At 36.7% G+C, this 16,409-nt stretch overlaps 1 protein-coding gene across 3 annotated transcripts in view; it reads right to left on the bottom strand.

The window, feature by feature from the left end:
• Positions 1-254: 254 nt before the first annotated feature.
• F13B (coagulation factor XIII B chain) overlaps positions 255-16,409 on the bottom strand; it is a 28,220-nt gene continuing 12,065 nt past the window's right edge. For 2 of the 3 annotated variants that reach the window (XM_056110696.1, XM_056110695.1), the window contains 5 exons: positions 15,417-15,599; positions 9,422-9,622; positions 8,053-8,235; positions 1,836-2,049; positions 255-468 (listed from right to left, as the gene is read on the bottom strand). In XM_056110696.1, the coding sequence (XP_055966671.1) occupies positions 435-468; positions 1,836-2,049; positions 8,053-8,235; positions 9,422-9,622; positions 15,417-15,599 (815 nt within the window). In that variant the 3' untranslated portion in view covers positions 255-434. The remainder of the gene's footprint in view (positions 469-1,835; positions 2,050-8,052; positions 8,236-9,421; positions 9,623-15,416; positions 15,600-16,409) is intronic. The other variant, XM_056110697.1, reaches the window with a different exon arrangement.

Genomic DNA, 16,409 nt, shown 5'->3' with positions numbered 1-16,409 from the left:
TGTTACTGTGTTTGACATATCAAATATGTCACGGCTTGCCAGGCTTTGCTGTGCAGGGAAGATACTCTCGGTAGCTTGCTGGGCTCTCCGAGACGGGTGGAGGAATTGAACCTGGGTTAGCTGGGTAGGCCGCGTACAAGGCAATCGCCCTACCAGCTGTGCTAGATAGAAGAAAATGAACATTTTGGCATATAGGTCAATTTTACACAGGAGAAAATGCTAGATCATATGTCAAATCAGCCACACTGGAAATATAACAACATAATACCGCTTTTATTTATAAAAAAGAAAATGTTCAGTATAAACTATGTAGATTTAAATCAAGCAAAGTAAAAGCTTAGAGATTTTTCATTCAAGATTTTTCTTTGAAAATCATGCTTTGTAAAGGATTTTATGATGCACTGAAATGCTTTTCTTCATTCTGTAATTTCCTTTCATGGCCTTACTGGTTCCTGATAAGACAGAGCCCTTTATGAGAAAGAAAAAATATTAAGTGATTTATCAAATTAGAACATTTCTGTTCAATAGTCAATTTATTATAATCTAAGTTCTTCATGATTTCATATAATTAGTTATAATCTTGACCAGCTAGTAATAAAAGCAACTGATCATACTGATCATATTATATTACCAATTTTTTTCTTAAAAACTTATGCCATCTACAACACAAATGCCATTTTTAAAATATTTTGTTATTTACGTCCTTTTCCTCTTGAGAATGAAAGATTCAAATAAGAATAAAATTATATATAAAATTATCTAACCTGATTTCACCATAATTAAAAATTAAAAAAAATCACCCATATGTATCTTAAAAAGTATTTTTTCCAAAACGTAAAGGGTTTCAAAAACTAACCTTATATAGTTTATCACTTAGGTATTTATATCAGAGTTTGTTTTCAGGGTCACACCTGGCAGTGTTAAGAGCTGACTCCTGGATTAGCCCTCAGGGTTCACTCTGGAAGGTACCAGGGTGGGCCCTGTGCAAGGCAAGAACCTGAACCCCCATCCTCCATTAAACAATATCATGTGCACTTTGCCATAAATTATTTTTTAAATATTCTTGTATAAGCACAAAATATAATTTTTTATAATTGTGTGCATGTGATATGTGTGTGTGTAAGTGCTCGAATACCCTTATACATATGCAAAGTACATGCTCTACCATCTAACCACATGACTGGTTCCTTTTATACCGTATCTTCTAAAGTTAAAATTCTGATTTTAGAAAATTAATTTCATCATTCTATTGCATTAATTTAGATATTTTTCTATAATAAAAATGGGATTGTTTTACAAGTAAGGGTAAATGTGTATTTCAATTGCCATATAGCAAAACACTTCTTTGATTTCAAATTTTTATATAGAAACATGTATCCTGAAAATATATACCATTATTTTACTCATTTTAAAAAAACTTTTTTCAGAATAGAAAAATCTATATAACTGTTTCCAATTCTTACTATTTGTTCATAAACCTATACTAGAAAAATGGGGAAAATGTAATTTCTATCTTATCACAGAAGATGTAACTTTATCTCATTTAAATATTGTACAAACTGATTCAATGAACATATTGTCAAAGTGTCATAAATGTTAACTAGCAATCTATCTTTTGACTTCAAACAATTAATAAAATACTTCTAGGATGAACAAACTAACCAGTACATTTGGGGTTTTTTGGTTAAAAAAACTAAATAAAGTTTTTTTCTTTATAATGACCAGAAAGTCGAAAAATTGAAGTTCTAAATATTTCTGTAATTTGTAATCTTAGGAATCATTTGAATACCATTTTGACCTCCAAAACACAGTTTCTGGCACATGATTCTTCTTACCTTTGTCTTTGGATACATCGTGGATATCTTAACTGGCCCCTGTTACACTGCACTCTCATTTCAGATCCAAGAGTAGATCTCTGAGCCAAGTAAGAATCTCTTCTGCAGAGAAACTCAATATATTCACCATGTAGAATAAATGGTCTGTAGTCAAAATCATATTTCAGGATTAAATTATTTGCTTCCATGTCATGAAAAGATAATTTGCAAGGTTCTGAAAGGGGGAAAAGGAAGAAAATAATTTTGATACATCTTCACAAGAAGCATTCTATTACCTACTTGGAATAATCATAAGGCCCTCCCGTTGATCATCGATTTGCTCGAGCGGGCCCAGTAACGTCTCCATTGGAGTCTTTGTTGTTACTGTGTCTGGCATATCGAATACGTCACGGGGAGCTTGCCAGGCTCTGCCATGCGGGCAAGATACTCTCAGTAGCTTGCCGGGCTCTCCGAGAGGGGCGGAGGAATCGAACTCGGGTCGGCCATGTTGGCTGCGTGCAGGGCAAACGCCCTACAGCTGTGCTATCACTCCAGCCCTGGAATAATCATAAAATTCCCAGTTATCAGTGTGGCAAGTGAATTAGAATTAAAATGTGAATTAGACACTATGATCAGTGCTCAGAAGAAAACAGTTTGACATTTAACCATGGTTTGGATTTAGAAAAGGGGTATGTCCTCCCTGTATCTTTGTTTTGTGATATCAAGTTTTCAAAGACAGAAGACAAAACTGTATTTTAAAACAGTTAGTCATTAATATGTTTTTTCTCTTTTTTTCATAAAGTTCAAATAACCTATATCTCCCAATCTCTTTAATCTCTTTAATTGTAGCACAAATAGTATTTTATGAAAAATGGAGCTGAAGTTTTACATCTATGGTTTAATATCCTGTCTTTTGAGTTCTTCTCGATGAGGGAGCACCAAGACTGCATCAAGATATTTTAAACTCTAAGTACAGAAGTATTATTGTGCCCTTCCTCTTAAGCTATCACGGTCACGGTCCTCCTGTTGTTCATCGATTTGCTTGAGCAGACCCAGTAATGTCTCCATCGTGAGACTTGTTGTTACTGTGTTTGGCATATTGAATACGTCATGGGGAGCTTGCCACGGGGAGCTTGCCAGGCTCTGCCGTGCGGGAGAGATACTCTCGGTAGCTTGGCGGGCTCTCCGAGAGGGGTGGAGGAATCGAACCCGGGTTGGCCATGTTGGCTGCATGCAAGGCAAACACCCTACCTCTGTGCTATCACTCCAGCCCTCTTAAGCAAACAAAAACAAACTTAGGCATCAGGATACTCAAAATTCTTTGATTTTTTATGATAAAAAATGTGAATTTTTTAAGTATCATATTATTTCATTTTTATTCATATTTAAGTATCATATTATTTCAGGACTAGAGTGATAGCACAGAAGGTAGGGTGTTTGCCTTGCAGTGCCCAACCTAGGTTCAATTCCTCCGTCCCTCTCGGAGAGTCCAACAAGCTACCAAGAGTATCCTGCCCGCACAGCAGATCCTGGCAAGCTCCCTGTGGCATATTCGATATGCCAAAAAACAGTAACAAGTCTCACAATGGAGATGTTACTGGTGCCTGCTCAATCAAATCAATGAACAATGGGAGTACTACATTGCTATTATTTCAGAAAATAGACTTATTTGTATTCTCTTTTGCTTTCTAGATAACCTAACACTAAGTAGTAATTTCTAATATAGGTTAAAAGTCCAGAATGAACGGATGGAGTAATAGCACAGTGGAGAAGGGTGTTTGCCTTGCACATGGCCGACCTGGGTTCGATTCTCAGCATATTGTCCCATATGGTCTCCCAAGCACTGCCAGGAGTAATTTCTGAGTGCAGAGCTAGGAGCAACCCCTGTGCATCATCAGGTGTGACCCAAAAAGAAAAAAGAAAAGAACAAAAAAGAGGTCCAAAATGAGTTGTTCTGAATGTGAGTCTTATAAATGTAGTACATTAAAAAATATGTTTAATCTCACACAGTATTTATTAAACTTCTATTCATTGGATGTTAAGCACTACAAACATAATAAAATGAACAGGAATTATTAGAAAGACTCAATAAGCTTTACAGACACTGCAAAAATCATTTTGAAAATGAGTTGACATGAAAGTGTTCTACAAAAATGCACAAATTTAATTCAAGCAACCTAAAAATTGATTCATGAAACTTTGCTCTTCGTTATGACAAAGTGCTTACATCAACAAGAATTTTTTCCTAAAAACTGAAAAATCTCAAAACAGACACATACTAAGTATTTAAAGGCAAGAAAGAATTTTTCAGAGAAGCCAGAGAGATAGTACAGTGATTCAATCCATATATGTTCCCCCAAGCACTTCCAGGAGTGATCCCTGACCTTAGAGCTGGTTGTAAATCCTGAGTACAGCCAGAGGAGGAAACCCCCTGCGAGAGAGAGAGAGAGAGAGAGAGAGAGAGAGAGAGAGAGAGAGAGAAAGAGAGAGAGAGAGAGAGAGAGAACTCAAATTACTTAAACTCTAATAAGAGTCTATTTTGAATGGGGGAAAGGGGGGGTTGTTCATAATTAATAATTGGGTTCTAACTTTTCCCTGGAGGCATTTGCCTTCTGGGGAGTTTGTGTGTTGTTGTTTTGTTTTCTGGCAGCTTTTTGTCAGTTTAGTTTACAAGAGTGTGAATTTGGGGTACAATGCTAGCACACCAAACTTAGCACTGTAGCACCAATATTCACTTTTCCTCTTTTGCTGAGATATAGGAAAAAGTTAAGAAGAAGGGGAATGAAAGCTATCTTTAGTACTGGCCAGAGTGACAGTACAGTCATAGTATAGTAGATCCCTGGTACCACAGATGGTCCCCCTAGCCCACCAGGAGTGGATCCCTGATCAGAGAACGAGAAGCAAGCCCTGATCATGGTCCAGTGTGGCCCAAAACAACAACAAAAAGTACAAGAATATCTGACAACCTCCCAGTCATACCAGATACAGGCAGGAAAGGAAGAACATTGGAATATACACAAAACTCTACTTGAGGCACTCCTGCCTGTATTCTAGGAGTTGGGTTGCAAGCAAAGGTTGCAGAACATGCTCAGAGAGAGCTTTGTCTCAGGCTGAACTGCCTTCACACTATCAGCCAGAAGATGGAATAAAAATTCTCTAGAAGAACATGACATCTTCATCCCAAGACCCTACATTTTTCCAATTATTCAATTAGTAACAGAAATAACAAGAAATGCGACTGGAAAATAGAAATACACTTACAGGTGATCCAAATAGTAGATTTACAGAAGAAGTATTACAGATAAATGTAATTTATGATGAATGTGATAAAGACTTGGGTGTTAAGGGCTGGGGAGATGGTTCAACCTGCTCCTATGCATACTTGGCAAGTCAGAACCCTGGGTTTGCTCCCCTGAAGGAAAAGGAATGATCCCTCCAGCCTCACTGAGAATTCTGAGCTCCAGCCAAGTGTATCCCCAGGGTATTCCCAGGAGTGGCTCAGAAACAGACCAAAAAAATGTTAAAATGGAGTTTTTGAATTATACAACTTGAATATAAAAAAATGGAGTGGAAATTCTATAAATGCATATTAAATAGCAAAAACTGAGAATCCCATAGACAAGATTAAAGTAAACTGAGACCATTTAAACAAGGAATGAATAATGTAGGAGTTATATCAGAAACAGTCAGAATGAAACAGAGAAAAGACAACACCAAGACCTGTAAAAAATATTAAACAATAGATTTTAAAAATTAGCAATATGAGGAATAAAATACACACACAAAATTAAAAACCCACTTATAGGTTCAATATTAATAGAGAAAAAATAAGAAACAAATATTTCAATATGTGACATAAATATAGTAAATTGAAAGTAAATTAAAAATAAAGTGACAGAGAATCTCAAAACTATAATAAGCCTAGTTTTACAGAAATGGTACTAAGAATGGCATTTGTGTAGAAAAAAAGAAAGAAACTGTCCTCCCGTTGTTCATTGATTTGCTCAAGCGGGCCCAGTAACGTCTCCATTGGAGACTTTGTTGTTACTGTGTTTTGGCATATCAAATACATCACGGGTAGCTTGCCAGGCTCTGCCGAGCGGGCGAGATACTCTCGGTAGCTTGCTGGGCTCTCTGAGAGGGGCGGAGGAATCGAACTCGGGTTGGCCATGTTGGCTGTGTGCAAGGCAAATGTCCTACCGCTGTGCTAAATAGAGAAAGATGAAATTACTTTTTTTCCTTTTTTTAATCTTTGTAGTCATTGTTTATTACAATGGAAGATACAGATTATTTCAGCCAAAGAAAGAGACGCACAGCAGAGTTCACAAAAGTTCCGAGCGTGAAGCTGCTGTCCCCAGCAATGAGTATGGGTCCTCCAGCATATAGACATAGTTCATTGTCCAATTACCTGATCTGATTTTCTAGAACCTTTGAATTTCAAGTGAATACGGTTACACAGCGGGTACGGCATTTGCCTTGCACAGACAGACCCGGGTTCGATTCCTCTGTCCCTCTTGGAGAGCCGGGCAAGCTACTGAGAGTATCCCAACCACACGGCAGACCCTGGCAAGCTCCCCATGACGTATTCAATATGCCAAAAACAGTAATAAGAAGTCTGACAATGGAGAAGTTACTGGTGCCCGCTCGAAGAAATGATTGAACAATGGAAGGACAGCGCTACAGTACTATAGTGCTACTGTTACTAGAGGATCCAACGTCCCCCATAATCACATCGTTAAGAGTATCTGATGAGGTCAGTTCCTATATTAAATCACATTGTTAGATTACTCACTGTGACCCAAAGCCCTCTGAAACACTAAGTCATCCCCATGATTTAGGTATCTTCAAATGTTGAGAAAGTTATAGGCAATTGAATAATTGGAGAATACAAAAAGAAATGCTTGTTACTCAAAAGCACGAAATATCTCTTTTTAACAGAGAAAGAAAATAAGGGCTAACTAGAATTCTATTTAAAAGATTATTCTTTAAGAGTGAAAGAAAATAACTAAATTTTCTGATAAAAACTGAGAAAATAATAGAGAAATAACAAAGAACTTTTAAAAATTTCTTAAAGTTCAGGTATACAGAAGATGAGGAATAAATCATTGATATTAAAGAATAGGTACATCACAAAGAATGCTGATGAATACCATAATATAAATAGTATTTCTGGAATTTTTACTGTATGTAGAACCACAAACAATACAAAAGTGATAAGGGTAAAGAAGTTAAAGTATTCTTGGTACCAAGGAAACAAAAGTTCAAATTTCGATTCAGTGGCAGGAAGTTGAGTTTGTGTTATGTAATTCCTATGACAACAGCAGCTGATTAAAAAAAAAATCTTGATTTATAAGAATGAAAAGAAGAGAGATAAGACTATAGGATAGAACAGACACATTATATAGTGTAATAATGAACAAGAGAAAGCCTCAGTTTTCCCCTGCCAGCTGCTGGCAGTGGCTTTATTTTAGCTTTCCCCAATTTTACATTCGAAACATTCTAGCAGTTTTCTGTGCTCTCTGAAAGGGAGAGAATCTGCAGTTCTTCAAAGCCATGCTTTAGAGCAAAGGGATTTAATTATGCCCCAGGCCTTGGGCTGGAGGGAAGAAGGTGGAGAGATATCAAAAGACAGTTTGTAACAGAGAAAACAGTCAGCAGTCCAAGCTATCCTAAATAACCAAAGATTAAGGAAGATGACAGCCCCTTGGGCCTAATAGGGAATACAGGATGTAAGATTAACATGAAAAGGCCTCATAGCACAAAGACTCAAATTTACTACTTAGAAACTAGACCAAAACAAAGAAAAAAGAAAAAAGTCAAAGAGCCATACTTGAATTTAGTCTGTGATTAAGTTTCTCCTGTAACTGGGAACTGGGGCTTTGTTTTGGTTCTCTCTCTCTCTCTCTCTCTCTCTCTCTCTCTCTCTCTCTCTCTCTCTGTGTGTGTGTGTGTATCTCTTGTCTCTTTATGTGTCTCTGTCTGTCTCTGTGTGTGTTTTGTTTTGGGGCCACACATTGCTCAGGGCTTACTCCAGGCTCTAGACTCTGATCACTCCTGGCAAACTCAGGGAACCATATGGGGTGCAGGCAGGAAAACTGGGTCAGCTGTACCATCTCTTCTATTTTTCAATTCTCTCTGAGTCTAAGCTTCTTTAATATTTAGCATTTTTACTTTTGAAAATATTGACGAATCTGAGAATCTTGAATTTTAGTTTATTAGACACGGCTGTGGTACGCACCTAAACACGATGGTGGTCTAGTCCACGTTCCCCCCAAACAGTATGATTTCCTAGAGCCTTGTAGAAAATGGTGTTCAAAGCACATATATTCTACAGAGGAACCATTTTCGTAGGGTCCCGCTGTTGCAGTAATAGCAAGTCCATTTTTAATAATTTGAGGAGATCCACATTGTCCTTTAGATTCTGCAAAAACAATACTAGATAATGAATTTCTGTATAAGCATCTAGTGTTTTTATTAGTCTTACAGAAATAAAATGAGATATTCCATTTAAAAACACTTAAGGATGGTCTTCAAGTAATTTTTAAATATTGAAAGCATATATATGTGAACTTTATACTATAAAAATGCATTTTTATTTCTATTGAAATCTCATAGTATTTACATTTACATTTAGAACTATCAGAAGTTTGCCACAAGATTGAGGGCAGTTAGGATAGAGAAGGGACCACTATGATAATGAGAGTTGGAAATGATCACTCTGGACAAGAATTGAGTGCTGAAAGTAGGTAAAAGGATACACATAAAAACTTTTCAGTACCTGTATTGCAAACCATAATGTCCAAAAAGAAAGAAAGAGGGGGGGGGGTTCGGGAGGGAGAGAGAGGGAGTGAGAAAGAGAGAGGAAAAGAGAGTGAGCGAGAGAGAGAGAGAGAGAGAGAGAGAGAGAGAGAGAGAGAGAGAGAAAGAATGTCTGCCACAGAAGGAAAATGCCTGCCATAGAGGCAGAATGGGATTGGAAGGAGAGAAACTAGAGACATTGGTGGTGGAAAATGTTCACTGGTAAGGGACAGATGGTGAACATTGTATGACCGAAACCCAACCATGAACAAGTTTGTAACTATATATCTCATGGTGATTTATTTACAAAATAAAACTACAAAAAATTTAAACTATCAGAGTACTAACAATCATGATTTTTATTTTCCTGTTATATCAAGGTAAGAGTTAAAATATGAGATCCTGCTTGAATATATACTTTCTGTATATATTCTCTTCCCTTTTCATTTCTTAAAAATAACTATCTCCTATATGGAGTACCCAAAATCTCTCATTTTTATTGAGCTGTCTGAAACAAGACCTCTAGAAAATCCCACAAAACAATGTTTTATAGTTCGTTGATTATTCACATAAGTTGAATTTAATGATTTTTAAAAGGCATTTAATATCTCCTCTCACAAAACTGATTTGCTGGAATTTAAAAAGTCAGCATAATCATGCTATTTAATTACATGCGCTGACCAAAAATTTATCAGATCATTCCTAAATTTATAGATTAGAAGATAATGGCAATGAATTGCATAGATTTATACTTTTAGCCCAACTGGAAAGATTGATCAAGGAAGAATTTTTAGAAAGCATTATTTTACCTTTTCTAACACATACAGGATATTTCAATTCTCCTCGATTGCACTGCACAGATAAATCAGATCGTGAGGCCGATGAAGACAATACATATCCTTGTTTACATACAAAATCAATTAAATCTCCATGTAAAATCTTTCCTTCATATTTCCATTTTATTTCTATGTTATTTCTGTTCATTTTTTCCACATCAGCAGTGCATGGCTCTGTAATACAAAGTGTTCTTTTAACTTCTTACTCACTTAACAAATATGAAAGTGATGGATAATTTAAAAAATGATTTCAGGCTGGGAACATGCGGTAGAACACGTCAATCACATGAAATGCTCTGAACTTGATTCCCTGCTACTGTATGACCACCCCCAACACTACCAAGTGTGGCCCAAATGGCTCCTGAGCACTGTTCTGCAGCCACTGGCACTGAACATCAGACCCCTAGCGGAGCATCTAAAGCAGTAACTTCATTATCAGTGACCCCTTTATTAGTTCTGGGGTCTCACCATAAAAAAATTATGACAGAAATCCAAAAAGTATTTTAAAGTTGATGTTTTTTAATTATTAAAGCTTCTTATTGTCTTCATGATAAATCAAAGTCACTTAATGTGACTTTTGTTTTGGGGCAGGGCATTGTAAGAAACCAAATCTTGGGTTTGACACAGTTAAGCAAGAGTTCTACCGCTGAGTCACATCTCAGGGTAAAGCCATTTAATTTGAAACTTGTATGCCACTGTTAAGGCCATCAACCATTTAAGTTCATGATTATTTTTTCCTATAAATTAAAAATCTTGAGTAGAAAGTTTATTTCTTGCTAGAAATTTTTAATGAATATTCTAAGTGAAAGTAGCATATGGGACATCTGTTATTTGGTTTACATCAATGAATAAAACAAAAGTTCTTGTCTTGACGGAATTTTTTCCTTTTAACTGGAGGAAACATGCAAAAATAAACAATGATAAGAATTTTATCATATTTGGCCATTTTAAAACTACTTATGACTTTATGACCAGTGGTAGAAAGGAGTTATCTAAAGCATTTGGTTGATGGAAGCCGGCCTCACATGCTGGGGGAAAAGGCAGCTCAGATAGAGAAGGGACCACCAAGTAAAAGATGCTTGGAGGGCCCACCTGGGATGGGAGATGTGTGCTGAAAGGAGACCTATAGACCAAGCATTATGACCACTTAATACCTGTATTGCAAACCACGACACCCTAAAGGAGAGAGAGAGTAAAAGGGAATACTCCTGCCACAGAGGCAGGGGGAGGGGGGACGATGGGGTAGGGGTGGTGTAGGGGATACTGGGATCATTGGTGGTGGAGAATGAGCACTGGTGGAGGGATGTGTACTCGATCATTGTATGATTGAAACGAAGCAAGAAAGTTTGTAAGTCTGTAATGTACCTCACAGTGATTCACCAAAAAAATAAAAATAAATTTAAAACATTTAAAAAATAAAACAAAAAATGTTTTAGACTCCTTCCTATGTATAAATAAATAAATAAATAAATAAAGTGTTTGGTCAAGGGGGCCTGAGGTCACTTTTAATTTAAGATGGAATCTGAGTTAAGCCTAAATACAAAGTTGTTTGCACAAACACTTGGAGGAGATTAAGGAATGAGCCATGTTCTCTTCTAAGAATATTTCAAACAGAGCAAACAATCCTGAAGTGGGAATACCCTTGGCTTAAGGAAGAATTCGGAGACTAGAGTGACTGGTGAAAAATAAGAGCATGAAAAAGAACAGTCGGAAGAAGCTTGATAGGTTCATAACGTCTGGAACAATAATTTGCGGATGTATCGCACTGCTGTACCCACTTGTCCTGAGACCATTAGTGCCAAAGGATAAACCACATGAATCTTCTTGCCCTGATGACAATATATGAGCTTTGCTCAGTATTTACTTTGATCCATTTTCATCTATGCCTAAATGCCTGTGGTAATTGTTCCAGAGAAAAGGACAGATTTCTTTAAAACTTGTTATTCCTTATTATGTTGTTGCAGAAATTGAGTTTCCTTTATTATTTCAATTCAGACTTATCCTTAGAACAGTACAGCTGTTAAGTGCAATGTCAAATCCTATTATCAAAACATTTTTTAAAATAAGAAAACAATAGTTAAATTGTATTTGAAAATATACCTGAACTTGAATAAGAACAGCAGCCTAAGAATGACTTGAGAGAGCAATTACAAAGGTCTTAAAAGAGCTGAAAACTTAAAAACATAAACTTATGTATATTTAAACACTATTAAGTCATAGTAATAGAGAAAAACTCTTATTATGCATATGAAAAGATGACTTAAATATGAACAATCAATTCACTACAAAGAAGCCTGTGGCCACTAGAAAAATTTTAAAACCATAATTAATAAGTATACAAAGCAAATAAATTTTAACTGCTAACTCAGGTGAAGACTAACATATTTAAGATGGCAGAGATTAAGAAAACTAGTTAGAGTTAAATATCCTGCAGGACAAATTTTCAATTTTAAAGAAATGTAAATAAATAAAATAAAATAAAATAAAATTCTCGAACTTTTTGATCCAGGAATACCTCTCAGCAAACTTAACAAGATAAAGCATGTGAATTAAATATATTTTTAATTTTAAATATTAACAGCATGCTTTAAAATTTTACAAAATTTTTGTACAAAATATGTTTAGCATATAAAATGTTGTATGCACAATAATAATTTATGCAACCAGTGATTGATTTCATTATAGCATAACTGCATTATGGAATAAGTTACAGTATGAAATATATATTGTAGAAAACCCTACATATGCATAATATAGCTGAGTGGAAAAAATCGCATTGCCTTTTATTTGTTAAGCTTTTGGTCCACACCTAGAAATGCTCAGGGATTACTTCTGGCTTTATACTTAGGAATCACTCCTGGAAGTGCTCAGGGAACCACATTGGATGCCTAGAATTGAACCCAAGTCAGCTACATGCAAAGCAAGTGCCCTACCCTCTGTATTATTTCTCCAATCCCCAACATAGCCTTTTCATGATGTAATATATTTTGAGTGTGTGTGTGTATGTGTGCGCGTATGTGTGTGTGAGTGTGTGTGTGTGTGTGTGTGCACATTCACATGAGTTTGTAGAAAATGTTAAGAGGGGACAGAGAGCTAGTACAGTAGAGAGGGTGCTTGTCTTGCATGCAGCTATTCCTGGTCCTGGTCTTACTCCAAACCATATATAGGTCCCAGAGGTAAATCCTGGGGACAGCCAGGAGTAAGCCCTGAGAACAGTTGTAGGTGGCCCAAAAAAAATTAAGAAATTGGAAGATCGTCATCTAAGTCATTCACAGCACTTGTAAATAGCTATTTTTTCATAGTTGCTTCTATATGTTGATTAAATCTTGGTAGATAGAATTATTTATTATAATAAATTAAAAAATTATTATTTATTTTTGGAGCGATAGCACAGGCAGGGCATTTGCCTTGAACAGGGCCGACCCGGCCAACCCAGGTTCGATTCCTCCACCCCTCTCAGAGAGCCTGGCAAGCTACTGAGAGTATCTCGCCCGCACGGCAAAGCCTGGCAAGCTACCTGTGACGTATTCGATATGCCAAAGTAACAACAAGTCTCACAATGGAGACGTTACTCAAGCAAATCGATGAACAATGGGAGTACAGTGCTACAGTGCAGTGCAGTTTAGAGGGATGTTAGATACCAACTCTAAGTATCTTAGGCTTCACTGGTGAATTGCCCCTTTCCTCCTCCCAGAGAAGCTTACTATGCCCCTGCTAACATCCCTAATTTGGTTAAAACTTATCTTTACCCTTTTCTTTGTATTTTACCTCTCATTGTAACAGTTCCCCAAGTCAGTTTTGATTATTTGTAAGTTAAAACTTTCTGGTAATTCTGAACGTTGTATTTTCACTACTTTGTATTTGAAGTGCTGTGTATTTGTACCTCCTTTTCTATTTCCACTATAACCTTTTTATATTTTACTATAGAGCAATATTCTTTGGTTAAACCCAGGAAGACCATTTATGCTATACTCCTAATATTTGGGAGTTGACTAAATCCGAAATATACCTACTCCTGGACATAATTACTTGGTCATAATTACTTATGATTATGACTCAGGCTTCAGTTGCTATAGTTCCTAACACCCCAAAAGGGAGGTCCTGCTGCCATGGGACTGGGATGGACCCAGGGCTAGTGGCAAAGCTACCCAGCATCAAAATGGGACATTCTAGAAAGCATGAATGCATGGTCTTGATGCAAGCTGTTACGACTTAAGAGACAGGACCCCCATGGGGAAGGACAAGCTGAACTGGTCTGAGGACTTAGTCTGGGAATTATGGCAAAAGCCTTGTTTGCTCTCAAAGCCCAGAGAACTAAGTGTTGTGATCTTTTTCTCTTATTGTGTTTATTCAATCAACTGCAAGTATTGATAACTTATACAACTAGAGGAAAAGATAAAAGAAATGTAGATGTCCCTGGGAGACAGAGTGTCTCCTTGAGTTAAATCTCCCCAAGAGAATTTTCTCCACCAAATGTTTATCTATGTAAATGATCAATCACACCTATGTCCTTGCCTCAACCCCCCTTCAAATGTTCTATAAGTATGCTAACAGCTCTGCATTAAACAGGCCATTTTTACCATCAGGCTGTGGTCCCCCAACTTCCCTTCTCTCTGTGGTCCAAATCAAAACAAAATTTGCTAATTATTTAGAGCAAAGTTTTCCACTTGAAACATAAATATTCATTTTATGCATACCTTAGTCCAAATTCTATTTAGAATAGCTACCAACATGTTTCAATTTGCTCAATCAGATAGAACAAAGAGGACTATTCAAGAGAGAAAGTAGCAGCAAAGAAAGTTAACAGAATATTCTGCTCAGGACAGAATTGGGTTAATCATTCCTCTCTCCAAATGGCATTGTGTTGCAAGCAGTGACAATGAAAAATATGATAAGTTAAAAGAAATATTTAAGTTAAAAGAAAAACAGGTCACAAAAATATGAACTGACCTAATACCACCCAAATGCTTATGAAAACTGTGTTATTCATGCCCTACCATGTTATTTTTAAGTTGTCGAGTTTGAACTAATGTTATATAAATATGTAGACATTACTCTGCTTATAGAGACAGAAAAAATTTAGAAAAAAGTTTGCAAAATCCTTTCCATACTATAAACATTATATTAAAATCATAAGGATATAAAACATTGCATGTGTTCTGGCATAAGAGGAACATTTTCAGGAGGTGTAATGCACAGCATGATGACTACAGTTAACAATCTACTTTGTACATTGGATTGTGAGTAATAAAGTATATTTGACAGAAAGAGCGGGATAGACACAGAAAGATTGCATTCATCTGGGGAACATAAAGTAACAAAATAGGAGACTAACACCCAAGAGTGGCCGAGATTAGTACCAAGAATTTTGCTCCATGACTTGGAGGCCAGCCACACGTGCTAGGGGGAAAGGAAGCTCAGATAGAGAAGGGAGCACCCAATAAAGGGTGTTGGGAGGATCCTCCCAGGATGGGAGAAGCATGCTGCAAGTAGACTATAGACCAAACATAATTGCCACTCAATGCTTCTCTTGTAAACCACAGCACCCAAAAGGAGAGAGAGAGAACAAAAGGGAATGCCCTGCCACAGAGGCAGGGTGGAATGGGCAGGGATGGGGGTGGGAGGGACACTTGGTGGTGGAAAATGGGCACTGGTGGAGGGATGGGTACTTGATCGTTGTATAACTGAAACCCAAGCACAAAAATTTGTAAGTCTATAACTGTACCTCATGGTGTTTCACTAATAAATAAATAAATAAATAAATAATAAAGTATATTTGAAGTGTATTCATCCTAACAACAATAAATAATAGTAGTTGTTATGAGAGGTGAAGGATAACTAACCCTATTGTAATAGTTTCCCAATATATTCATGTTTTTAAAAGTCACATCACACAGTTTAAACTTACATAATGTTATATATCAATTATAGCTCCATAAAACTGTGGTAAAATTTAATTCTGTCTTACCTAAGCAAACAGGTGGTGGTGACCATCTTCCTTGTTCACACTGAGATGTTTTTGCTCCCCTCAATAAATAATACTCATTGCATCTATATTCCACAGAGGATCCTGATGTGTAGGACAGCAATACCCCACCGATAACAGCCCCATTTATTACATTAGGAGGAGGGCTACAATTCTCAATATTTTCTAAGAAAAGAAGTAATTTAATTATTATGAACACATAACAGTATGATAAAGTAGTTGTCCCATACTGTACTACCTCAATAGCTATTGACTATTATTTCAAAATTCACTCATTAGAAGTGCAATAAATGTTACACAGATAAAGTTACTAAGCAAAAATGAACAGCAACTATTTTTCTTAAGAGTAGGTTTGCTTATTTTTCACTTTTCTTGTTTGTAAGAAATTTATGATACAGCACTGTTATTCCATTGTTCATCGATTTGCTTGAGCGGGTCCAGTAATGCCTCCATTGTGAGACTTGTTTCTGTGTTTGGCATATAGAATATGTCACGGGTAGCTTGCCAGGCTTTGCCATGAGGGCAAAATACTCTCAGTAGCTTTCCGGGCTCTCCAAGAGGGGAGGAGGAATTGAACCTGGCTCGGCTGGGCCAGTGGCTTGCAAGGCAAACACCCTACTGCTGTGCTATCACTTCAGCATGCAAAGTAAAATACTGTTCTTTAGCCTAAAATTGAGGTCAATCCTAAAATTGCCTTTATCATTATCACTTTTATGTTTTACATTTGTACTGCTTTTTTGTCTCAAGTCTCAAATCAGGTATGAAAATTTCTTTTTTACTCTTTTTAGAGATTTTGTCTTACTATTAATTTCTTTTTTAACCTGAACATTTTTTTTTCTCCTATGCAGCACATCTTAAATAAACCTGTTTGAAGTGAGCACTCCAGAATTTGATCAAGCAGTGAGAAGTTGGGGAAGTCAGCTTCCAGGACTGGCCCGAGGCCTGACCTCGTAAGACAAAAGTTCTAGCACAGCT

The sequence above is a fragment of the Sorex fumeus genome, unplaced genomic scaffold, assembly GCF_029834395.1.
Source record: "Sorex fumeus unplaced genomic scaffold, SorFum_2.1 ptg000010l, whole genome shotgun sequence".
In the NCBI taxonomy this organism is placed as follows: Eukaryota; Metazoa; Chordata; class Mammalia; order Eulipotyphla; family Soricidae; genus Sorex; species Sorex fumeus.
Note: the sequence above shows the minus strand (reverse complement) of the source record. Positions and strands in the feature narration are given on the sequence as shown.